Here is a 27121-nt window from a genome sequence, read left to right as displayed (position 1 = left end):
TTTGACAAAGTTTTTAATAAGCTATTTTTTTACATGTACACTAGTAATCTTAAAAAGACAAATATTAACTATCAAAAGTTAAATACTATACAATTTATGAGAAATATAATTTTGTGAATTTGAAAAGTAAAAAGGAGGTAACTACTAAATGGATTAAATAAGAAAATTCTACTTTTTAAGACATTTTAACCAGACAGAAAGTGATAAATTACTAAGTAAACACTAAAAACTTTTACTGAAGCCAGAGACCTTATACTATTTTAGATCAAGTCTTCATCTACACAGCTTTAAATAAACCTTAAAAAATCTTTTCTAGTACATATAAGGCTGCTAAAAAGAGTGCATGACTGGGGGAAAAAAGGAATATGCTAGAATGTGAACTACTGAAGAACAGAAATACATTTCATTCATCTTTATCCCTGGATTCCTAACACAATGCCTGGTTCAAAGTAAAATGCTTAAACGTTTGCTGCTTTGAAGTGAACTGGGGCAAATATACATTTCCACCTCTGGTCCAGTTTTCACTCCATTATTAAGCACCTCTGAAGTACCTGAGCTGCTCCTGGTTGTTGGCTTTTGACTTTAAATTGAGTAAGGTCAGCCAATATGCATTCATTTTTTACATCAGCCTCAGAACCAAATTATCACTGGGCTGTGAATCTTCTCATGTACTCTGATACTTATTTGTTGGACAACAGTTAACATCAATGTGCAAAAGTAATGCATTTTCAATGCAGGATAAATATGTTCATATGAATGCCAATGGAATAAAGGCCCTGTTTCTCCATGTTTTAAATAACAGATACATAGCATCTTAAATTATGACTTAATTAGCAATTTTTAGACACAGAACATAATACACTGTATTACAATGTAATGTGGTAGGCTTCCATTTTAGGAACCAAAATAAATTTCACATGAAAAAATATTTATTTTAATTCACATCAAATACATTTAGAATAAATCTAAATTTTTAGCATCAAAGTACTTACAAACAAACACAAATAAACTTTGGATGTATAAGTCTCCATTCTGTCCTAAAAGCATATACAAAAAGCTCTCCTGCAACTATTGATCATCACCTCGTTGCCTTAAATTCCTAGATTTTCCATTTTCAGTTCTTCTCTTTTTGAAGACTGGGGCCACTCCTTCTGCCACAACTCCAAGACAAGTGACTGTTTTTTCTTTAAATACCACTTTGGGTTCTCCACCACCATCAGCTTCAGAAGTTGACACATACTCATTTTCAGTGCTTGGAAGTTCCAAATCTACCTCCTCACTGGAAATAAAGAGTTAAAATAAAACCAGTAATTGACAGGGTAAGACAAACATTTTCATATAACCAATGCCCCAAGATCAGCTTTCTAATGAAAATACATTAGAAGTTGCTCATTTTGGAGCAGGAATTACTTTAAAATACTGACTTTACAATATTATTTAAGATATTGAGCACTTATTCAGATGGATAAATGCCGGGAGAAGGTCTATGTATTAATTTACTCCTGTTGCACAAAGGATGCATTATCTAAGAAAACGCTTGGGCTTATATATAAGCAGTACAAGTAAAGGGATAAGGTGGTTAGGCACAATGGCCCCCGCTTGTAATCCCAGCACTTTGAGAGGCCGAGGCAGGAGGATCACTTGAACTCAGGAGTTTCGAGATGTGCCTGGGTAACACGGCGAAACCTCATTGCTACAAAAAATACAAAAATTATCTGGGCATGGTGTCATGTGCCTATAGTCCTAGCTATTTGAGAGGCTGAGGTGAGAGGATCACTTCAGCCTGGGAGGCAGAGGTTGCAGTGAATTGAGATCTCATTTTCCTTGTGTAGAAGACTGAATGGAGCTGTATGCCTAGCAGTCCTTTTCTAAGAACTAGCCCTTCAACCATCCACATGATTAGTTGTAAATAATCAGTTGAGTGGTCCTGATATCAGTACCTGATTAAAAAGAGCCTATCACAGTACTGTACTCCCTAGATAGTCAACTGGTCCGTGAAAGAGCAAGTTAGTCACATCACACCCATCAGTCTCATCTATGAGATTTTGGAACATGGACCAGATAGATCGTTATGTTTAACTCTAAGTAGCTGAGAGCATAAAACCTGTTGAAAAACACATATCATCCTATTTGGAGAATGGAGCTCTGCAGAAGGCAGTCTATTCCGAGGATTTTTTCTTTTTAAGACAGGGTCTTGCTCTGTCTCCCAGGCTGGAGTGCAGTAGTGCCTCCAACTCCTGGGCTCAAGTGAACCTCCTGCCTTAGCCTCCTAAGGTACTGGGATTATAGGTGTGGGCCACTGCACCTGCCTGGCCATCAAGGACCTTCTTTGCTATCAGTTATCATAGGCTGTTTTAAGTTATAAAACTAAATAGCAACACTGAATCCTATAGAAATGTACTTTGCTGAGTAATACTTGAGTTGCTGCAATATTTGTTTATCTATTTACTTTTTACAATTTTTTTTTTTTTTTGAGACGGAGACTCGCTCTGTCGCCTGGGCTGGAGTGCAGTGGCCAGATCTCAGCTCACTGCAAGCTCTGCCTTCTGCGTTTACGCTGCCTCAGCCTCCGGAGTAGCTGGGACTACAGGTGCCCGCCTAGTTTTTCTTTTTAATTTTTTTAGTAGAGACGGGGTTTCACCATGTTAGCCAGGATGGTCTCGATCTCCTGACCTTGTGATCCGCCCGTCTCGGCCTCCCAAAGTGCTGGGATTACAGGCTTGAGCCACCGTACCCGGCTGTGGTTTTTTTTTTTTTTCTGAGACAAGGTCCTACTCTGTTGCCCAGGCTGGAGTGTAGTGGTGTGAACATGGCTCACTGTAGTCTCAACCTCCTGGGCTCAAGTGATCCTCCCACCTCAGCCTCTCAAGTAGCTGGGAACACAATGTGTGCCGCTATTCCCTGCTAAGTTTTTTTTTTTTTTTCGGTAGAGAGAAAGTTTTGCCATGTTGGCCAGGCTGGTCTCGAACTCCTGACCTCAGGTGATCTGTTTGCCTTGGCCTCCTGAAGTGCTGGGATTACAGATGTGAGTCACCTCACCCGGCCAAGCTATACTTTTTTTTTCTTTTTTGAGACGGAGTCTTGCTCTGCTGCCAGCCTGGAGTCTACTGGCGCAATCTCAGCTCACTGCAACCTCCACCTCCTGGGTTCAAGCGATTCTCCTGCCTCCACCTCCTGAGTAGCTGGGATCACAGCTACATGCCACCACACCCAGTTAATTTTTCTATTTTTAGTAGAGACAGGGTTCCACCATGTTGGCCAGGATGATCTCATCTCTTGACCTTGTGATCCACCCACCTCAGCCTCCCAAAGTGCTGGGATTACAGGCGTGAGCCACCACACCTGGCCTCAAGCTATACTTTTAATAAGCACAGCATCCTTGAAATTACTTACTGCAATTTAGGGAAGTACTGGGATGTAAAATCACTTGTAATAACAGTGAGATTAAAGCTCCAGGTACTTACTGAGACTCAACCTCTTGTTTAATTTCTTGCCATTCTCCATATGGGTTTGATTTCTTAAAAGTTTTGGATTTTTCTTCATTTGAAACTAATGGATTCTGTTTCTGAATACTTTTTTCTTTCTGTGTTTCTGGGTCACTTCCTCCATCATTATTTTTATTTTTTTCCTGAAATGTAAAAGCCAAGAAATAATACAGTTCAAGCAAAACTACCAGGATGAAAATAAAATTACTTTAACTAAGGCTTTTAAAGGTATTGTTATAGATTTATAAATAATTCACTAACACAATTTAAATTTGCACATAACACAATAAATATACATAGAACTTTACTGCTTGATTAGGTTTTCCATGTCTGAAATGTTGGTATACTATGACAAAGGCTCCCTAAATCATCACCTTAATGTCTTAAATTCTACAATTAAGGACATATAAACAGGGTTCTCTTAACTTCTCTTTTCTGCTTTCTTACTTTACTTGCATATCCAACAGTGACTCCCTTTATAATTGTGCCTCTGTTGAATTTTTCTGGGAGGTGGCAAGAGTATAGGGAGTTTGTCCTTGCCTATCTGTATTTCGTAATTTTTTCCCTTTTTGTATAATTTACCTTTTTCAAAATAATTAGGGGGTACAAATGCAGATTTCTTACATGTATATGTCATGGTGAAGTCTGGGCTTTTAGTGTGTCTATCATCTGAATAGTGAACAATCCCAATAGATAGATTTCAACTCAACTCCCTCTCACCCTCCCACGTTTTATGGTCTCCACTATCTATTAGTCCATTCTGTATGTCCATGTGTGCCCACTGTTTAGCTCCCACTTGTAAGTGAGAACATGTAGTATTTGACTTTCAGTTATTTCACTTAGATTAATGGCCTCCAGTTCCATTCACATAGCTGCAAAAGCTATCATTTCATTTTTTATGGCTGAGTAGTATTCCATGGTGTGTTTGTGTGTGTGTATATATATATACACACACACTTTTTTTTATCCAATTCTCCACTGATGGACACTTACATAGATTTCAACATTTTGCTATTGTGAACAATGCTGCCACAAACATGAGTGCAGGTGTCTTTTTTTATTTAATGATTTCTTTTCCTCTGGGTAGATACTCAGAAGTGGGACTGCTGGATTGAATAACAGTTCTGCTTCTAGTTCTCTGAGAAATGTTTTCTATAAAGGTTATACTAACATACATTCCCAGTAACAGTGTATAAGTCTTTCCTTTTCTCTGCATCCTTGCCAGTATCTGTTTTCTTTTTTCTTTTTTTTTTTGAGATAGAGTCTCGCTCTGTCACCCAGGCTGGAGTGCAACGGCATGATCTTGGCTTACTGCAACCTCCGCCTCCCAGGTTCAAGCAATTCTCCTGGCATGCGCCACCAAACTCGGCTAATTTCTTTTGCATTTTTAGTAAAAGAAATTTCACCATGTTGATTAGGCTGGTCTTGAACTCCTGATCTCAAATGATCTGACAGCCTTAGCCTCCCAAAGTGTTGGGATTACAGGCATGAGCCACTGCATCCAGACATTTTCTGACTTTTTGATTACAGCCTTCTGACTGGTATAAGATGGTATCTCATTGTGATTTTCATTTGCATTTCTCTGACGATCAGTGATATTGGGCATTATTCACGTGTTTTGGCCATCTGTGTGTCTTTTGAAAAATGCCTGTTCATGTCCTTTTCCCCCTTTTCAATGGAGTTTTCTTGTTGAGTCCCTTGCGGATTCTGGATATTAGTCCGTTGGATGCATAGTTTGCAAATAGTTTTTCCCAATATGTGGGCTATTTATTCACTCTGTTAATTGTTTCTTTTGCTGTGCATAAGCTTTTTAATTTAATTAAGTCCCTCCCATTTGTCTATTTCTGTTTTTGTGTTTACTTTTGAAGACTTTTGTCATAAATTCTTTGCTTAGGGCAATGACCAGATTAGTTTTTCCTAGATTTCCTTCTAGAATTTTTTTTTTTTTTGAGACAGAGTTTCACTCTTGTTGCCCAGGATGGAGTGCAATGGCACGATCTTAGCTCACTGCAACCTCCACCTCCTGGGTTCAAGCGATTCTCCTGACTCAGCCTCTCGAGTAGCTGGGATTACAGTCATGTGCCAGGATGCCCAGCTAATTTTCTATTTTTAGTAGAGATGGGGTTTCTCCATGTTGGTCAGGCTGGTCTTGAACTCTCGACCTCAGGTTATCTGCTCACCTCAGCCTCTCGAAGTGCTGGGATTACAGGCGTGAGCCACCATGCCTGGCCTCCTTCTAGGGTTTTTATAGTTTCAGATCTTTAAACATTTAAGTCTTTAATCTATCTTAACTTTCGTACATGGTGAGAGGTAGGGGTCCTGTTTCATTCTTCTGCATATGACTGGCCAGTTTTCCCGGCATCATTTATTGAATGGGGTATCCCTTCCGCAGTGTATATTTTTGTTGACTTTGTTGAAGATCAGCTGGTTGTAGGTATGTGGCTTTATTTCGGGTTCTCTATTCTGTTCCATCAATCTGTGTCTATCTTTATACCAGTACTGTGCCGTTTTGGTTATGAAAGTCTTGGAGTATAGTCTGAGGTCTAGTAATGTGATGCCTCCACCTTTGTTCTTTTTGCTTAGGACTGCTATGGTTATTGAGACTCTTTTTTGGTTCCACATGAATTTTAGAATTGGCTTTTCTAATTCTGTGAAAAATGAAGTTGGTAACTTGATAGGGATTGTGTTGAATCTATAGATTAGTTTGGCCAGTATGTAATTTTAGTGATATTGATTCTTCCAACCCATAAGCATGAGGTATTTTTTCATTTGTGTGTATCATCTATGATTTCTTCAATCAGTGTTTTGTAGTTCACTTTGTAGTGATCTTTCACTTCCTAGGTTAAATGTATTCCTAGATTTTTAGATTTTTTTTCTTTTTGTAGTTATCACAAATGGGATTGAGTTTTTTATTTGGTTCTCAGTTTTACCATTATTGTATAGATACAGGTATATACAAATACTACTGATTTTTGTACAGTGATTTTGTATCCTGAAACATGACTGAAGTCACTTAACAAATCCAGGTGTGTTCTGGAGAGCTCTTTAGGGTTTTCTAGGTACTAAGATCATTTAATCAGCAAACAGAGACAGTCTGACGTCCTCTTTCCCAATTTGGATGCCTTTTCTTTCTTTCTCTTGCCTGACTGCTCAGGTTAGGACTTCCAATATTATGTCGAAAAGGAGTGGTTAAAGTGAGCATCCTTGCTTTGTTTCAGTTCTTAAGAAGAATACTTTCAATGCTTCTCCATTCAGTATAACATTGGCTGTGTGTTTATCATATACAGCTTCTTTTTTTTTTGAGACAGAGTCTCGGTCTGTCACCCAGGACGGAGTGTAGTGGCACGATCTCAGCTCACTGCAAACTCCGCCTCCCAGATTCAATCGATTCTCCTGCCTCAGCCTCCCAAAGTGCTGGGATTACAGGCATAAGCCACAGTGTCTGGCCTCATATATGGCTTTTATTATTTCATTATTATAAGGTATGTTCCTTCTGTGCCTAGTTTGCTGAAGGTTTTTATCATGAAAGGATGCTGAATTTTAATAAATGCTTTTTATCTATTGAGCTGATTATATGGTTGTTTTTAATTCTGTTTATATGGTAAATCACATTTATTGATTTGCATACTTTGAACCATCCTTTCATCCCTGGAATAAAGCATCCCTTTATCATAGTGTATTAATCTTTCTGATGTACTGTTAGATTCAGTTTGCCAATATTTTGCGGAAGATTTTTGCAACTATGTTCAGCAGGGTTCTGTATTTTTTGTTGTTGTTGTTGGAATACATTAATTTTGATGACAGAAATTAATTATTTCTATCCTAAGTTGGATACCAGATTACCTAAATCTGGCTGGCTATAATCATTGTGAGATGGCAACTACAACGAAGGCTTTGCTGCTGCTCCTCTGTAAACTGGACATAACCCTTACTCTAAGTTCCATCAAGATTTGTGAAGTTGGTAGAGAAACTGTAGGCAATGACAAGATCCTAGGTGTAGCTTAGGTATGTAGGAACTTTTCAATTTTCCTACATTTCTCAGGCCAACAATTGCAACCATTGCTCAATGCTAATAATGTGTCTTCTCTGCTTTGACTCATGGGCTCCTAAGTGTTTCCAGTTTTATTTATCCACTTGACAAAATATGTCTTACTTTCTACGTTCTATCAGAAGACTTAAGGTCTGTAGAGCTTTTCAAAAATTGGTATCAGCTGGGTGTGGTGGCTCATGCCTGTAATCCCAGCACTTTGGGAGGCTGAGGCGAGTAGATCATGAGGTCAGGAGATTGAGACCATCCTGGTTATTAACACGGTGAAACCTTGTGTCTACTAACAATACAAAAAATTAGCTGGGTGTGGTGGCACGCGCCTGTAGTCCCAGCTACTCGGGAGGCTGAGGCAGGAGAATCACTTGAACCCGGGAGGTGGAGGTTGCAGTGAGCCGAGATACTCCAGCCTGGGCGACAGAGCAAGACTCCATCTCAAAAAAAAAAAAAAATTTGATGTGAAGAGTAAAAATAAAAAACCTACCTTAAACTTTATTTTTGGTTTTTGCGTCTCTGTAGAGACCTCTCCTTCTTCTGCTTCCTGTTCCCCATCAGAATCACTATGCGAATCTGATGATTTGGATTCATCTAGGGTGCCAAGTGAATTTTCATTGACCTTACTAGAAGTCAGATCACTAGTGTGTGGAATGAAATCATCAGGTTTCTCCCATCTGGATTCTGTTCAACACATTTTAAAGTCAGGTTATTTAGTTATTAATTCTATTCAGATGTAATTTCAACATAACCGTTATCACTTACACTATTAAATGACAATACTGTATGTTAATTTCATATTATCTCTTGAACAAGAAGATAATAGTTCCCAAACCTCTTGCTCTTGTATCTTTCAGAAATTGACTTCAAACAGCCTGGATTTACTAGATGTATAAACTATAACTCCAATGGAATGAGAGACCTAAGAACGGGGTGAGATTTCTAACGGTTCACAATTTATCTGACACCAATTTCAGGAAACATACTGATAATGAGCAAACAAGAGATTTCCTGAAACTTACTTATCACAGAGATTTCTTTTCCTGGCCCCAGCGTGGTGGCTTATGCCTGTAATCCCAACACTTTGAAAAGACGAGGTAGGAGGATTGCTTGAACCCAGAAGTTTGAGACCAGCCTGGGCAACATAGCGAGACCCTGTCTCTAAAAAAAATTAAAAAGTTAGCAGGCATCATGCCATGTTCCTGCAGTCCCCGCTACTCAGGAGGCTGAGGTGGGAAGACTGCTTGAGCCCAGGAAATAGAGGCTGCAGTGAATCATGATCATGTCACTGCACTCCAGCCTGGGCGACAGAGCAAGACCCTGTCTCAATTAAAAAAAAAAAAAAAATTCCTAAGATTTTCATCGAGTGAAATTATATTGTGAAGCACTGAGTATTAAGTTCTCATTTTTATATGGTGGTTTGGTGGTGGTGGGGCAGCAGTGGGAATTTCAATTGACTAACTCTACTGCCATCCAGTGGTTCATTGGGTTTTTAGCAAACAGTAATATTTCTAATTACCTTGTAATTAATTACCTATTTTCAACTGGGAGAGTCTTAAGAGTGAAAGGGGCTGCCGTTAATAATTATTCTGGTCCAGGAATAAACTGTAATCATTCAAGGCAAATCAATATATATGGTACCTTAATTAATACAGAGTTCTTGGCAGGGTTAATGAAAAACATTACTTTTTCTTATCCACATTTCACACAAGTAACAATATGACTTTCAAGAAATTATTTTATTTTTACTTATTTACTTGGCGTGATCTCAGTTCAGTACAACCTCCACCTCCAAGATTCAAGCGATTCTCCTGCTTCAGCCTCCTGAGTAGCTGGGATCACACGCAAGTGCCACCATGCCCAACTAATTTTTGTATTTTTAGTAGAGACGGGATTTCACCATGTTGCCCAGGCTGGTCGTGAGTTCCTGACCTCAACTGATCTGCCTGCCTCGACTTCCCAAAGGTCTGGGACTACAAGTGTGAGCTGCCGCGCCAGTTCAACAAGTAATTTATTAAGCACCTACTATGTGCCAAGCACTGTTATTGGAATTTTATGACATATAACATTCATGGAATTTTATGACATACGACATTCATGACCTTACAGAGCACATATGTTTATTCCATTTCACTGAGGAGTGACTATAGGCTCAGTGACTTGCCCACAGTCATATCACTGGTAAGAAAAGAAGCTGTGCATTGAACTCAGATCTGTCTAACTCTAAAGCTACATTATATCACTATACTATTTTATATGTATAAAAATCCCAACCTTCAATTGTACTGGAATATAAACATTGCTGTAACTGGGCAGGTTAAATATCTACTTGGAGGTTAAAAGGGCCTTTTCTTCCTAAAAGATTTAATGCTATGCAATGAGCTAATGAGCTAATGATAACAGAATTAAAAAAACAAAAACAAACCTCTCCTAAAGTCACATTAATGTTATAGCAGTTTATGTTAAATTAAACATTAATTTTAAAGTTTTAGATAACAATTAGTATTTATGCATGCTTCATAAGTATTTATGCAACTGACACATTTTTAAATTTTCACTTTTACTAATTTGTTAGACACTACTAAATAGATTGTTTTATTTTTTATTTTATTTTGAGACAGTCTTGCTCTGTCACCTAAGCTGGAGTGCAGTGGTGCAATCTTGGCTCACTGCAACCTCTGCCTCCTGGGTTCAAGCGATTCTCTGCCTCAGCCTCCCAAGTAGCTGGGACTACAGGTGCCCGCCACCATGCCTGGGTAATTTTTTACTGGAGGAGGGGTTTCACCATGTTGGTCAGGCTGGTCTCGAACTCCTGACCTCAGGTGATCCGCCCGCCTTGGCCTTCCAAAGTGCTGGGCTTATAGGCGTGAGTCACTGCACCCGGCCTACTTTTTTTTTTGTTTTTGAGATTGAGTTTTGCTCTTGTTGCCCAGGCTGGAGTACAATGGTGCGATCTCGGCTCACTGCAACCTCCACTTCCCAGGTACAAGATTCTCCTGTCTCAGCCTCCCAAGTAGCTCAGATTACAGGTAAGCGCCACCACACTCGGCTAATTTCTTTGTATTTAATAGAGACGGGGTTTCACCATGTTAGTCAAGTTGGTTGCTTAACTCCTGACCTCAGGTGATCCACCTGTCTCAGCCTCCCAAAGTGCTGGGATTACAGGCATGCGCCACTGTGCCCAGCCACAGTTTTATTTTTTAAAAGGAAAAGGCAAGTTGGGCTAGATGATCTCTAAGCTACTTTCCAAGGTAATGACTGTATGTCTTTTTTTTTTTTTTTGAGACGGAGTCTCGCTCTGTCCCCCAGCTGGAGTGCAGTGGCTCGATCTCGGCTCACTGCAAGCTCCGCCTCCCGGGTTCACGCCATTCTCCTGCCTCAGCCTCCCAAGTATCTGGGACTACAGGCGCCGCCACCGCACCCGGCTAGTTTTTTGTATTTTTTTTTTTAGTAGAGACAGGGTTTCACCGGGTTCGCCAGGATGGTCTCAATCTCCTGACCTCGTGATCCGCCCATCTCGGCCTCCCAAAGTGCTGGGATTACAGGCTTGAGCCACCGCGCCTGGCTGTAATGACTGTATTTCTAAAATAATTATAAAAATAGTAGTATCAGAGAAAGCTAAAATGATTCTATTTTTAAGTTTGTGAATGCAGTATCAACTAAGAATAACATTGGTGAACAGCACAATATAACATGAATAGAAATCTTTTTGCTTTTCTACTGTATTATTTTTAATTTACAAAAAATAACTCATGTTTGCTATACAAATATGTTTATCATATACTAAAATTTCCAAGTTCAGATGATTAATCAGCAGGCCAATAAGCAGTTCCAGGTACAATTTTAAATACTTAAGATAATCAAAGGTAATACTCACCTCCTGTTTCTGTATTATAATAGTAGGTAAAACCATCTTCACTTAAACCTTCTACCCAAACGGTCTTCACTGCTGTCTAATAGGAGGGAAAAACCCAGCATAAACTGACGATAACCATGATGAATTTCTACTGAATAACTCAGAGTCGGCCACCCTTGCCTCTCCTCCTGACACCTGGTGATATCTCGATCTGCATCCCCACCCAAATCTCATATAGAATTATAATCCTCCATGTTGGAGATGGGGCCTTGTGGGAGATGACTGCATCACAGGGGTGGTTTCTCATGGTTTCAACACCATCCATCTTTGGTGCTGCTGTCGAAATAGTGAGCAAGTTCCCCTGAGATCTGGTCATTGAAAAGTGTGTGGCACCTCCTGGCTAACCCCTTGCTCCCTTGGTCTGGCCACGTAAGATGTGACTGTTTTCCCTTAGCCTTCTGCTATGATTTTAAGTTTCCTGAAGTTTCTGCAGAAGCTTATGCCACCAAGCCTCCTGTATAGCCTGCGTTTAACTGTGAGTCAAACCTCTTTTCTTGATAAATTACCTAGTTTCGGAAGTATTTCTTTATAGCAATGCAAGAACTAATATACCTGGGTATTAGGGGTGGTAGTACTAATCATGGCCAGGAAGCTTGGTTTTTGCTAATAATGAACCAACTTTCAAGGAGTGAATGTCTCACCTTTGAAAGCCAGGAACAGTTCTTTCCAAATGGACAGCGACATGTGAATGGCAACTGACTGCAAACGAACTAATATTTGCCCTGAATGCTGTTTTTGGATAGATATCAGTACTTTTTTTTTTTTGAGGCAGAGTCTTACTTTGTTATCCAGGCTGGAGTGCACTGGTGGGATCTCGGCTCACTGTAACCTCTGCCGCCCCGGGTCCAGCCGATTCCCCTGCCTCAGCCTTCTGAGTAGCTGGGATGATAGGCACCTGCCACCTCGCCTGGCTAATTTTTTTGTAGTTTTTAGTAGAGATGGGGTTTCACCATCTTGGTCAGGCTGGTCTTTAACTCCTGACCTCGTGATCCACCCGCCTCAGCCCCCCAAAGTGCTGGGATTACAGGTGTGAGCCACTGCGCCCGGCCAGATACCACTATTTCATCTCCATTCAACCTTCTAACAAAAGCATTATGGGAAAAAATAAGGACACAGTTTCGGGGTGGAGGGAATGGAGTATTTGTAAGTAAAGTTGCTTTAACAAACCTCTACAAAACCCCAAGAAACAAATCACTTTAAAGAATAAAACAAAAACACTATTAATATGCTTCAGTTACCTTTTTTAAGTTTCCTTGAAATCCTTCAGGTTTCTCCCACTGAGATGCTTAAAGCAAAATATATTGCATTTATAAAATGTTTTTGCTTTAAAAAAATACTTTCCAAAAAATTTGGACAAAACTTACAGTCATTATGTACAAAACACTACAGGTCTACAGTTTAAAACATATTTGAAAAATAAAACAGAACATACACCCCAGTACAGAGAATCTATGTGAATGCTATGTAACCAAGAATAAAGGACAGAACAAGGGATTAGAAGTTACTGGAACTTCCACAGGAATTTTAGAGCCAGGCAGGGCTTCTCATAAAGGTTTCATAGAATTCAGGTTTATAAGTTTCAAAGGCCTTTTGATATCTTGGGGCAAGGGAGATTAAGAGATAAATTGAGTAAGGACTCAGAAGAGGAACAACGAGTATGCAGAAATTAAAAACATGTATCATGGAGAGGAAGAGAATATAAAGTAGCATTTGAAAAAAAGAAGCAAGCAATAAACATTGAAGGGAGAAAAGAAAGAATAGTTTCTAAGGGAATTTGACAAAGACTTCTAATAGCTAGTACATCATCATTTATGGTATCTTCATGGCTAAACTACAATATGCATGTCACTTAAAGCTCAGTGCAAACTCTAACAGATTAATATTTCTACATAGTCCAAAGGTAATTATGATCCTAATGATAATAGTCATTACAGTAAGATTGTTAGCCCAAGGATTTCTTCATGATTAACTCTCTGATCTTATTTCCTACCTTCCTAGCATGCTTAACCTTCTTTTGCTGGCTTTTCTTCTATCCATTCCTTTAATATATGTAACACTCACCTTCTTTACTTCTTGCTCTATTCTCTCTGCTTGTGATCTCATATACTCCTAAAGGTTAACATATTGTCTACATCCCCAGACTCAATTTTGCTCAACTCCACACTGTAACCATCAATCAGCTACCAAAAGTTGTCATATGAATATTCTGTAGGTACCTCAAATTCAACATATCCAACATATCTAATTCATTACTGTCCCCATTAAACTTATTTTTGGTTCCTGTATCTCATATCTAAGTAAATGGCGCCATCATTCTCTCAGCCCTCCATAATATGGCCCCAGTTTACCTTCCAGTCTAACTCTACTAAGATGTCTTCAAACAACTGCATGTTTTACCTCGACCACTATTTCCCAGTACTTTCAAACCTTTTTTGCGGTTCATATTGTTCTGTCTGGATTCTGTACCTCTGAATAATCTACTGAAGTCTTCTTTCATCAAAACACAGAGTGTCTGCACTATGCCAGGCACTAAGTTAGGTGCTAGGGATAAAATGGTGAGTAAGGCATCATTCCTGACGTCCTTATCTTAATTTAGAGATCAGCTCTAAAGTAACTCCTATGATAATCTCTCAAAGCTACATAATCACAATGAATTCAACATTATTATGAGTTCCCATATAATCTTAATTACACTTCTATTACAGCACTTTAAAATTCCTCCTTGTATCAAGCTTGTTTCTGTCACTAAATTTTATGACTCTGGAGAGTAAGATGCTACATAAATGTAGAATAAGTGTATTAATTCATTCCAAAATATATATGGAGTAAAAACCCCAAATACATTTAGTTTTTAGGAAAAACAAAAAGATGCTTTTGATATTGTTACTGTAAAATGACACTGTGTATTTTTTTTTTTCTTTTCTTTTTTTTTTTTTGAGATGGACTTTCACTCTTGTTGCCCAGACAGGAGTGAAATGGTGTGATCTTGGCTCACTGCAACCTCCACCTTCCGGGTTCAATCGATTCTCCTCCCTCAGCCTCCCAAGTATCTGGGATTACAGGCATGCACTATCACGCTCGGCTAATTTTTTTTTTTTTTTTTGAGAGGGAGTCTCGCTCTGTGGATGGAGTACAGTGGCCCAATCTCCGCTCACTGCAAGCTCCGCCTCCTGGGTTCAGTGGCCCAATCTCAGCTCACTGCAAGCTCCACCTTCCGGGTTCACACCATTCTCCTGCCTCAGTCTCCCATGTAGGTGGGACTACAGGCACCCGCCACCACGCCCGGCTAAGTTTTTGTATCTTTAGTAGAGATAGGATTTCACCACGTTAGCTAGGATGGTCTCGATCTCCTGACCTCGTGATCTGCCCGTCTCAGCCTCCCAAAGTGCTGGGATTACAGGTGTGAGCCACTGCGCCTGGCCTAATTTTGTATTTTTAGTAGACGGGGTTTCACCATGTTGGTCAGGCTGGTCTTGAACTCCTGACCTCAAGTGATCCACCCGCCTTGGCCCCACAAAGTGCTAGGATCACAGGCATGAGTCACCACACCCGGCCTTGGCACTGTGTATTTTTCTGTTGGGTATCAATTTCCAATAAAATATACAATGCCATTTTTCAGTAATAATATCAAATCAATTAAGGCAGCTACACAAAAAAGAAATCAGTTACTGGCTCCCAAAAGAAAATCTCTACTGTAGAATATTTTATTTCAAGTACCCCTACAATTTGTGAAGTGGATTTCAAATTCCTTATTTCTACGCAAAATTCTTTATTTCCATGTAGTTTATACTTACAGAAGTTACTACTGAGAAAATATAAAGCTATAGTTTATTTGTAAGAAAGTCATTATTAAAGACTTTGACTAAGTATGACACTTAGTCACTATGAGAAAGGTACCTTTTTAAAGGGCACATAATTTTCTTACCTTTGGGGCAAAAATGAAAAATGTTCCAATATTAGATACAAATCCTAACATAAAATAAATTGTTCTATTCTACTAGTGACACTGTTCTTTACCAGTTTTATGCCTAAATGACTTACCTCCTGAGATAAGATCATAATAGTAGTGGTAACCCTCAGAGGTTATGCCTTCTACCCATCTGCCCTTTGAAGGATCTTTTTTTCTTTTCTTTTCTTTCTTTTCTTTCTGTTGATTTGATGTAGAGGTGGGTGGGATAGTGCTGGTTATTGGTGTTATGCTTGGCTCCAAAATTTCTAAAGAGATGAGAGAAGGGTAAAGCAGCCATAGTTAACTACTATTTTTTATTGTTGTTGGCATAAAACATTAACGTTATTTCAATCAAAAACCTAAGATTCTTTTGAGAACTTGACACATTATTATAAAGTTCATTCGGAAAAATAAACATGTAAGGGCAGGAAAATTGTAATAAAAAGAAAAAGGAGAATTTAGTTCTACCAGCTATTAAAACTTATTCTAAAACTATGGGTTAAAAATACAGCCAGCAGTGTGGAACTGACATAGAAATAGGCAAGCACATAATTGAAACAGAATAGTCCAGATACAGGGCCAACTTCAGGTTGGCTGGTATTTCATATCAAGAGGATAAAAGACAGATCATTTAAAAAAAGAGGTTTTCAAATTACCTATTGGGTAGAATGTTCACTATTCGGGCGATGGGTATACTAAAAGTCCAGATTCCATCACTATGCAATATATGCATATGAGAAATCTACACTTGTTCCCCCTAAATCTATAAAAATAAAATAATAAAAATAGAAATAAAGAAAGCATGTTTAAAAAGAAAGTTTTTAGATTAACTGGTTAATTATTTGGGAAAAAAGCAAAGCTGTTTCCCACTCCCTGCTCTCTTCCCCCTTTTTTATTAAATACTAGGTCAAAGATAGTTACAAAAAGAACACAAAGTAAAATAATGTTAAATTTGACTACATAAAAATTAAGATATTCTGTATGACAAAAATAAAAAAAATATAAAACAAATGAAGAAATATTTACCATAAATATAGCAAGGGGTTAATATTCCTAACAAAGATCCTTTATGAATCAAACATTCTAATAGAAAAATGGACAACAATTACAAAGACAATTCAGATAACTTTTACTTTTTTTTTTCTTATGTTGTCCAGGCTGGAGTGCAGTGGCGCAATCAAAGCCCACAATAGTAGCCTTGAACTCCTCAGCTCAAGCAATCCTCCCACTTTAGCATCCCAAGTAGCTGGGACTACAGGTGCGTACCACCACGCCCAGTTAATTTTTTATTTTTATATCGTAGTAGAGGTGGGGTCTCACCATCTTGCTAGGTTGGTCTTGAACTCCTGGGCTCAAGCAATCCTCCCACTCTGGCCTCCTAAACTGCTGGGATTACAGGCATGAGCCACAGCACCCAGCCAATTAACATTTACTTTTGCTAATATTCAAAGAAATGTTTTTCTGTTGTTTTGACAGTAAGTACTGAAAAGGATGACCAAATCCAGTATTAGTTTGATGGATCAGCTATTTACATTGGTTTGAAAAAATGGGTAGTTTTGGTGGGGGACAGTGGCTCACACTTGTAATCCCAGCACTTTGGGAAGCCCAGGCAGGTGGACTGCTCGAGGCCAGGAGTTCCAGATCAGCCTGGGCAACATGGCAAGACCCTGTCTCCACCAAAAAATAGCTGGGACTGGTGGTGAGCTGAGGTGGAAGGACCACTGAAGCCGGGGAGGTCAAGGCTACAGTGAGCCATGATTGTGCACTCCAGCCAGGTGACAGAGCGAGACCTGTCTTCAAAAAAAAAGAGAGAAAAATAGTTCTTAATGTCTTTACTTTCCAAAGGATTGGCTAGTTACTCCTAAAACGGGTTAATAAACTTATTTTTGTTCTAGTGAAAAAGTAAATCAGTCCATTTCTGGAGACAATGTGGTATTAACTATCAATATAAAATATATTTACACTTTGATACTGTAATGTAACTTCTAGAAACTGAATCTACAGAGACAAATAAGTGTAAAAAGATACATGCATAAAGATGCTTAATGCATCTTAGTGAAAAACGCTAAGCAACCTAAATGTTAACCAGGAAAAGATTAAATAAATTATAGTACAGAGACAAAATAACAGTGGCTACCATTTATTCAACATTTGTTATGTGTGGTCACATAATAAGCAATTTATACCATAATGTCACTTAGTTTTAATAATCTAAAATTATAACTAGCAAGAGGAAATTGTTTGACTCCAAAGTCTGCTCCTATCATATAAAAATGATATTATCTTCCTAATTATTTAAAAGAAAAGACACATTTGATATATCGAGAGAAAAAATAAAACCGGCAAATAGACCACAGCACAAAATATGTAATTTTAAAAAAGATCTAAAGAAGAGGTCTGCAGCCGGGCGCGGTGGCTCACGCTTGTAATCCCAGCACTTTGGGAGGCCGAGGCAGGTGGATCACCTGGGGTCGGGAGTTCAAGACCAGCCTGACCAACATGGAGAAACCCCGTCTCTACTAAAAATACAGAATTAGCTGGGGTGGTGGCACATGCCTGTAATCCCAGCTACTCGGGAGGCTGAGGCAGGAGAATTGCTTGAACCCGGGAGGCGGAGGTTGCGGTGAGCCGAGATTGCGCCATTGCACTCCATCCTGGGCAAAAAGCGCGAAACTCTGTCTCAAAAAAAAAAAAAAAAAAAAAAAAGAAGAGGTCTGCAAAAGGTCTTAACAGTTAGTGAGTTTTCAAAATCTCTTTTCTTTGTACTGCATTTTTGTATGTTTAAAGGAATATATATCCTATTTGGAAAAACAAGGCAATGATAATATTTAATAGGAAAAATCCATTTAAATATAAAATGGTAAAATTTATTTGCTCAAAGGGCAGCATAATGGAATCTCTCAATGTATATAATTGATAATAGTTGGACTTTTCACCTACTCCTAATTCTCCAGAAATGCCTAAATCCTTTTTCCCTTCAAAATGAACATATATGGCTTTATCCTCAAGGAACCAAACAACTGTCCCACCTTTTAATTACCAATGTCCAGGATAACATTTTTAAAGTCTGGCTACAACTGTTCTTATTTAATGAGCACAATGCCAATTAACTTAACTGGTACTCTGCTTAAAACCTTAATTGAAAGCTGTTTTTATTAGAGGAATACCATCACATGTTGATGACTGCAACTAGTACGTAAGATCACCTGAGATCTGCTATATGCTTGGCTTAAGGAAAATCGATTTGATATGGAAGAATTATTCACAAAACCTTCCCAGTTTAAAGCCTAAACTCAGTGACAAGATAGACACAGTCTAGTTAAATAATGTCTTTCACCTGGAACTTCCTTCTAGTAGTAAAATCTGCAAATTGTCCACAAAAGGTTAATTCATTACATAATCACCCATATAAATATACAAGACTCATAATTTTCACCATATGGACACAGTGAATTATAATTATAATGCAGGGCCTCTTTTTAAATGCATAGTGTCTTTTAGCCAAATAACTAGAATACCTAAAAACCTCAAAGTGTCTCTAAAATGAACCACTTACCTACGATAGAGCTAGGATTACCAAAGTAGTATGGCTGCTATGAATGAAGGTGTTAAAAGATAAAACATTAAAAGTACAACAAAAGGGCATGAACAAACTTCCATAGTCTAAACAGGGCTATGATGCATAATAAAAGCACTGAGAGTATACTGAGTTTATAACCTCTTTATGGAAACAATCAAAGCTTACTTAGCATGACCTCTGATGTTACTTTTAAAACATGCTGGCTGCTTTTTTTTTTTTTTTTTACCTGATTCTAAGCCAAGCCTTTTCAAATCCTCTTGGTATGCTTTCAGGGCAGCTGCCTCCATTGCAGCAAACTCCTTTGATGCCTTTTCTTCTTCCTTTGCCTTATCCAGGCTTTTCTGTTTAATCTATGTAAGACATACATAACAGTGAAAGTGAGATAAAGGACTGACATTTGCATAGAAAAATTAGCAAAGAAACAATCTAAATTACCTCACTGATCCTTTTTGCCACATTTTCCTTATGATTCTTTCCTCTTTCATGAAATTCAACACTCTTGAAAATGAAAAAAGAGAAAATACAAAAGAAAACTACATAAACATCATAAAATTCATAGTAAACATAAACAATTTTCTCATAAACATGAGAAAATTAAAATTAAAATGAATGGCAGAAAAGATGAAAACATTAATTTAATGCAAACTGGCCCTTTTAATCAAATGATGCTAGGGAACTACATTGTTTTATTATTATGTCCTCTGACTAGGTTTCCTTTGGTTCTTAAAATAAACCATGATGACTTTATTAATGGAGAAAAATACAAGGTATCCTTGATGACTAATCTAGTGACTATGATTGTAATGAGGACTCAAACACGACATGAAGCCAAATGATTTTTAAACAACTTTCAACATCAAAAGCCTTTAGAATTTTATTGCTCTATTTGTCGTAAGGAGGGACATAAAGAACAATTATTTTATTGCTTTATTCCTCAAAATTAGGAGAAAAGTACATATTTTAAGATTCCTCCTAAATTATAAACAAACGCTTTTATACAATGTGGTAATGGTTCAAAATGTACAACTTCTATGGAAGATAATTTGGCAACATCAAGACTACAAATACATTTACCCTTTGACACAGCAATTTCATTTCTGGTAATTTATTCTATAGATATACCTGCACATGTACAAAATCATGATATATACAAGCTTAATGACTGCAGCACTGTTTGCAATAACAATACAGTATCCATCTCTAGGGAACTGATTGGCTAAACTATGGTACATTCTCATAGGCTACAGTAACAGAGAAAAAGAAGCTCTTCATGTATGGATACAAAGAGAGCTCCAGTCACATACTGTTCAATTTTTAAAAACTATAGTTCAGAACAATATATACAGTACATTACCTTTTATGTATGCTGGAAGAAGAACTTGTCTCTACATGCATGTAGAAACAATGGAAGGATAGGCAAGAAAATGAAAAAAAAATGATAACCTATGGGGAGTGATGGCAACTGGATGACTGCGGACAGGGGCGGGTGAGTGAGCGCAATTATCTATTTAAACAATCAGAAATGCTCCCTAAATTACAAGTTTCTAGTTAAATGCAGTAAGAAATTCCTGGCAACCTCTGCAAAATAAGTTCTGTCAATCAAATCTTATATGATGCATTAACTGAGCTATTCTAAAATACTACCGTGAATTCATCTTTAAAGTGTGACTTTGTAAAGCAGATAATCCTCCTGTTTTTCATACACTGGGTTTCCTAAGGTTGATTACACTACACAAAGAATACAATATTAAAGGACCATTCAAAATTAAATTAACTTTGTTACTAATTAAAGGTTAAATCAATGTGTATTACCAATTCAACGTGTATTATCAATCCTACACTGGAAGGGATTACTTACTCTAGATAATTCACAAAATTCATTTTACAGCCTAGGTACCTCCAAGAAAGAGAGACTTTAAGTGATTTGTGTGATTTTAAAAATTCATGGTATTTATTTATAACGATAGCCCAGGTAAAATAAAAGAGTCAAGAACTTTAGCAACTATCCAAAAAGACCAAAATATCAAAAAAAATCCAAATCCTAAACACCTTGCAGATAACAGTAAATAAACGTCTACAGAAGAAATCCACAGCATTAAAATATGAGACTACTATTCTTTGTGCATCCAACTTTGCCAAGTAAAAAGGGTATCAACATAAAATACATTTAACAGATACCTTAGTGTTTATGTGGTAGGTACATAGTATTTTGACAGGCAAGAGGGGAGAAAAATCAGTGGTGTGCTTTTTGCTTTACGTCTTCAACACCGGATCTCAACTATGAGATAGACTAACAACATACCTAACAGAGTTGTTACTTTGTTTCACGAGAAAGGGAACAATGGTGTTCTTTCAAATTTAAGCATCTAAAGATATACAACTCTGCATTAAATACACTTGATTATTTCTAGAGCAGAAAATATACAAGAAAAACTAAAATGTTGCTTTTATATTTTAAAGGCTTTCCACAATTCTTTGTGTATGACAGTACTATGAACACTATCGTTATAATGTAGGTGCTTCATAAACATGAATGAGATGACCTACTCATTGCCTATTTCCCAAAAGGCCACAGAGAAATAATTTCACTTAATACATAATCAAAGTTAGGTTGATGAAAAGGAAGAAGGCTCACAGCTTTCATAGGGGACTGAGAAAACAGAAATCTTCTGATGTTTTTAAAATGCAAGAGCAATGTGCATAAAAGTGCTTTGTAAACTGAGTTTACATAAAAAAGTACTTCATTCAACACAATTATTACTAGAATCTCTAATAGCGGAATTATCATACAGGCCTATTGTCTGCTATCCAGCACTTGCAGTAATCACAGAATTTCTTTGGCTGTGACTTCCAGTAGTCCGCCCTGAAAAAGGGAGAAAACAAGGCTAAGCTCATATAAAACTTAAAAAGGTAAAAATTTTGCATGCTTTACATTTTTAAAATTTTGAAATACATGCCCCTGCTACTGAATCTTGAATTGTTATATACAGCCGTTTTTTATTGTTTATCTGGTTGGAGCAGTCATTTGAAATTCTGTTGCCAGAGCAGGAAAAGTCTGTACCTAATTCACTACAAAACTCCCTTCAATAAGATGGCTTTCAAAAATTCCTCACTTGTTACCGTCATCGTTATGAAAAACTAAGGAACATCTTAGACAACATTTGTCCTTTCTGGCTTTGGGGGAGGCTGATGTAATGGAGACCTGAGGAAACTCATAAAGTTTGCCTTAAATCAAGTTATTCCCACCAAAAGAAAAACATACAAGACTACTCTGGGGGAAGACTGCAGTTCCTCCGAGACTATCAGTTAAAACAAACTGTTCTTGGGCCTCAAAGCAAGAGAGAATTGGAAAAGCCGTGGGGCTTCGTAGACGGCCGACCAAAAAAAAAATTATTACGCTATCGGGGCTGGCCGCTTCCAGTGGGCGGGGGAGGCCGCAGCCCAGCCCTAGTTTCACAATACCCTAGGGTTCAGGGGCTTCGGAGCCCAAAGGGGCGCGTGCGACCCCCGACAGCGTCGTGGAGAGAGCACTGCGTCGCTTCACCCGCGGCCGTCCAACCCGCCCCCGAACCGGCCGCCGGCCTCCCCCTAGAGCCCGTGCCCCATACCCCAGGGCGCTCGGCGGGGTAACATTTCTACCCCGCCCTGAGAACCGGCCCTGCAGGTCTGGGGCCGGTCCCGAGCGAGTTAAGAACGCATCAGTCACGCCCCCGGCCGAAGGGCGGGAGGAGAGGAGGGGAAGACCCGGGCGAGAAGGGGCCGCCCAGAGAAACAACACCTCGTTGTTCAGGGCCTGAGACCCAACTCACATGACTGCGCCAGTCGCTCTGCAAGTCGTCCAGGGTTCCACTCAGACTCGCGCTTTCTCAGCGGGACGAGTCGGGCTCACCCAGCCGCCCGAGGCCCACCCGAACCTCCCTCCTACCCAGACACCTTCCTCAGTCCCCGGGACCAGCGTTCCGCCGTTCCCAACTACGGGTGCCCAGACGATCCAATCCGCGTTCGAAATCGCCTCCTCTCCCCTCCCCCTACAGGGGCGGTACTCCCGGCTCCAAAGAGGTGGGGTCGGTATAAAGGGGTTGAGGTCACCGGGAAGGGGCAAAAGCGCGACGGGACCTGAGCTGAAGGACGGGATCTCAAGCCTCAAACCCCTGCACCATCCCGCCGTCTCTGTGTCCTCCCCTGGGACCCAGAACCTCCACCCTCCTTCTAGACTCGCTGGCTCCAGGCCAAGGAGCTCGCGCGCCGCCTCCGCCCAGAACGCAAACAGCTGTTCCCAGAGAAGTCGCCGCTCTCAACTTTGCCAACTAGTCCGCAGGCACTTTGACCAGCAGAACAACCGGGACCTGTGGGTCAGGGTCCTCTGGCGGAGTTTAAAAAAAGAGGTGAAACTGCGGGGTCCGGGGCCGGAGTCACTAGGCTTCGCCTCAAACTTTGCTCTGGCGGAGCGGCCCCGCCCCGCCCCTCCTCTCCCCCGCGACGCCCGCGCGCTCGGACTGGGCTTGTTCCCTAGCTCCGGGAGCGCGTGGGCGGCGGCGGCCACGGCGGTGGCGAGCAGAGGCCAAGGAGGCAGAGGCGCTTACGCTTGTCAGGTGGGTCAAGGCAGTTTCTCACAGCAGCACTTCCCATATGGTCTAGCGGTTAGGATTCCTGGTTTTCACCCAGGCGGCCCGGGTTCGACTCCCGGTATGGGAAAGCTGCCTTTTTTTTTTTTCTTTTTTCCTCTTTTTCCTTTTTTTTTTTCAAACTATCGGTTTGGAGGGCTCACTTTTTAAATCTTGTGTTCTGGTTCCTTTCTTGTCCCCCTGTCTGGGTGAGTTTGTAGAAAATGAGCATTACTGTAGTTAGTGGCGCCAGGAGCTGGGCTGCGGCTTTCGGAGTGGCGAGTGCCACACAGTGCCTGCTGGAGAAGGGAATGCGCTCCGGGTCCTTCTCCCTCCCGCCTCCGGCTCGCAGGGCTGGTGGACCCGGAGGGAGTTTCACTTTCCCCAGGGCTGTTCCCCCGCCCCTCCGGCCCGTAGTTTTCCAGACACCCGGGAGGTGATGATTAACTCTGGCCTTGCGTTATCTCCTCCCAGCGCCCCCCTGCGGCCCACACCCTCTTGGGCAGCCCTTGCGACTTTTCCGATGCGGGACGAGCTGGCCCCCTGCCCTGGGCGCCGCGGAGCCCGCGCCCCGGCCGATACCTCTAGTGGTCCTCTGGCCACAGGGTATTTGCCAGGCCCCACGGAACACACTGTGCTTTCCGCGCCCTCCCCGGGGGCGCGCTTTCCCGGCAGCGCAGCCGCCCGGCGCCCCTTTCCGCCGCGTGTGCGCTCGCGTCTCCACCCGCGGCGCCCGTGCAAGCGCGAGGCCGGCCCGCGAGGTCGTCCCAACTTGACATTAGGGGTGCTGGTCGCGGTCGCGGAAAGCACACTCGAAAAAAGGCCTTTGGGAACGAGAATCTTTTTTCTTTCCCTTTATAAACACCACGAGCTGTGGAGAAGAAAAATACCACTATGATGAGATGGCTTTAAATAAGTAAATAGACTTTCTAAAGGGTCTAACATTTTGAGCGCCGTTGATTTAAAAAAAAAAAAACGATTAAAAACAACAACAACACATCTTGGGGTGGAGATGGGGCTTGGGAAAGAGAAAACTGGCTGGAGACTGGGGAGGGGATGTTAAAACAACGTTTCACTGTATTTTTAAATATAGAAGCGCTGTGTTTATTACAAAGAAGGGGCAGCTGTGTCAGCCTCATGTGAGCTGTAAATGAAACAAAAGCGTTATCTTAAATGCAAGCTGAAATTAGAAAATAGGGTGAGCTATAATGTTTAGTCTATTGGGCCTCTGGGAACAAACGAAGAAGGAAAAAGTGACTCTTGTAGATGAGTTTCTAGTCAGTGCAATTACTGAGAGCAGATGTTTTGGTTGTTAGTATGTGTGTTCCCAGACTATTTTGTAGCTTTAACTGCACAGTAAATTTGTTTTTTGTTGTTGTTGTTGTTGTTTTTGAGACGGAGTCTTGCTCTGTCGCCCAGGCTGGAGTGCAGTGGCCGGATCTCAGCTCACTGCAAGCTCTGCCTCCCAGGTTTACGCCATTCTTCTGCCTCAGCCTCCCGAGTAGCTGGGACTACAGGCGCCCGCCACCTCGCCCGGCTAGTTTTTTGTATTTTTTAGTAGAGACGGGGTTTCACCGTGTTAGCCAGGATGGTCTCGATCTCCTGACGTCGTGATCCGCCCGTCTCGGCCTCCCAAAGTGCTGGGATTACAGGCTTGAGCCACCGCGCCCGGCCAGCACGGTAAATTTGTTAATGTGATCTGCGTGATTAAGGATTAGTTAGGCTTACCTTGTTAAAAAAACAAAAGAAAAGAAAAAGCCTAAGTATTTTAAATCATCTTCATTAATTCAAATATTTGTGTATTTGCTACACACCAAGCACCACCAGATGCTTTTGGATTTACTGATGTTTGGGTTCTTCATGTTAGCTAGTGGATAGAATACTGAATGGAATAATATTTTGGTTTCTGTGATTAGCTGTGTGATGAGACTTTTCAGCTTCTCTGTTCTCTGGCTTTAGAGCCATACATTTTTGATAACACATATCACTCACAAATTTTAAATAGAGTTACAGGAATTCTTGAGTGATTCTTGAATAGATAATGAAAGTGGAAGTTTCATTTGAATAAGTAATAGTGTGTCATTAAGAAGTAGTTACTAAAGAATTATACAGTAGTTGAAAATTTGGAAAGAAGGAAAGATGACTCGGATAGCTCTGCCTTAATTGTCCCCAGAGAGGCCTTAAGTTTTGACCTTTTTGTTTTTTTTGAGACAGTCTCCCTTTGTAACCCAGGCTGGCGTGATCTCAGCTCACTGCAACCTCCGCCTCCCAGATTCAAGCTATTCTTGTGCCTCAGCCTCCCAAGTAGCTGGGACTACAGGCACCCGCCACCACGCATGGCTAATTTTTGTATTTTGAGTAGAGACAGAGTTTCACCATGTTGGCCAGGCTGGTCTCAAACCCCTGACCTCAGGTGATCCACCTGCCTCGGCCTCTCAGAGTGCTAGGTGCTAGGATTACAGGCGTGAGCCACCATGCCAGGCATTGACCTTGCATTTTGTCATGAGTTTACCACATTGTACCAAATGGTGCTAAAATGGATGTTATTTTCAACTGTGTACTCAGTAATTGCAAATAGTTGTATATCTGGGGGCAAACACAAGGAAGTAGTTGGATCATCTCTGTATAAAACACAGATTTATCTTTCGTGTACTTGTGCGTTACATAGAATGTGGTAAGGCAACGTCTGAGTTGTAGAAGTGCTACTGGAGTAACAGGTGAGGAATCGGTTCTGCTCTAGGGAGAGAATTGGAGAAGAAACCTAGAGGGGAGAGTGGACCTTGAAGAACTGGTTGGATTTCTCCTGTTGGGGAATGTGAATCATAAAGCTGAGGTAGGGGGAACAAGTATGAGGCTGGCAAGTAGTCGGTTTGGCAGGAGCACAGAGTGCCTGCAGGGAGGGCCATGGGAGATCAAGCTGGGAATGTAGAAAGGAATTTTAACTTGATAAAATTTTGAGTAGGTAACAGGTTCTTTTATCAAGGAGTGACATTTTATGTCACAAAAAATTTTTAAACCATTTCTGTCTCTTGGAAAACCCAAAGATAGTAGTGGCATGTGAAAAATTCTTGTTTTAAAAGATTCAAGCAATAAAGTAACGTAGAATGTTTTGTGTCCGTAGATTTTATGTTTAGGAGTTGAATATTAATTTTTAATTAATAGAATGGAGAAAAGCAATCAGTTAATTAGAATTCACTTTATAGGAATGAAATCTAGGTTTAAAGTATGAGAATGATCTATCTTGCTTTGTTGAAAGTGAACTTGGTATTCGAAGACAGCTCCTCGTTACTGTCAGTAAGATATGTATTTTAAATTGGTTAAGGCTAGGTGATCAATTTGTGAGGATTCATTCTTACACTTGTGCGATTGGCAGGCATATTTTAGGAGCTCTCTCTTGGGCCATAAATTAGTGACACTGAGTGCTGTCGACTTACCCAAATAACCTCTTTAATATTTGCTACTGTTAGGTGTAATTAGAAGATATATGAAAGAGGCAGGGTGTGGTGGCTCATGCCTGTAATCCTAGCACTTTGGGAGGCTGAGGCAGG

At 40.3% G+C, this 27121-nt stretch overlaps 1 protein-coding gene and 1 non-coding gene across 2 annotated transcripts; one reads left to right on the top strand and one right to left on the bottom strand.

Annotated features, from left to right (window-relative positions):
- On the bottom strand, window positions 1–22945 carry WBP4 (WW domain binding protein 4). Its single transcript, XM_007960218.3, has 10 exons — window positions 22779–22945; window positions 21760–21832; window positions 19405–19467; window positions 19196–19319; window positions 15482–15655; window positions 12679–12725; window positions 11402–11477; window positions 8015–8208; window positions 3465–3628; window positions 1–1279 (listed from the first exon to the last, which is right to left on the bottom strand). Coding segments are annotated over exons 1-10 (1128 nt in total). The 5' UTR covers window positions 22781–22945; the 3' UTR covers window positions 1–1068.
- A 647-nt stretch (window positions 22946–23592) lies between these two features.
- Window positions 23593–23664, top strand: TRNAE-UUC (transfer RNA glutamic acid (anticodon UUC)). The gene has a single exon. It is a non-coding gene; the product is annotated as a tRNA-Glu (tRNA).
- Window positions 23665–27121: the final 3457 nt, after the last annotated feature.

Source organism: Chlorocebus sabaeus, chromosome 3, assembly GCF_047675955.1.
Source record: "Chlorocebus sabaeus isolate Y175 chromosome 3, mChlSab1.0.hap1, whole genome shotgun sequence".
NCBI classification, from domain to species: Eukaryota; Metazoa; Chordata; class Mammalia; order Primates; family Cercopithecidae; genus Chlorocebus; species Chlorocebus sabaeus.
The sequence above is the reverse complement of the archived record's forward strand: the minus strand, read 5'-3'. Positions and strand labels throughout refer to the sequence as shown.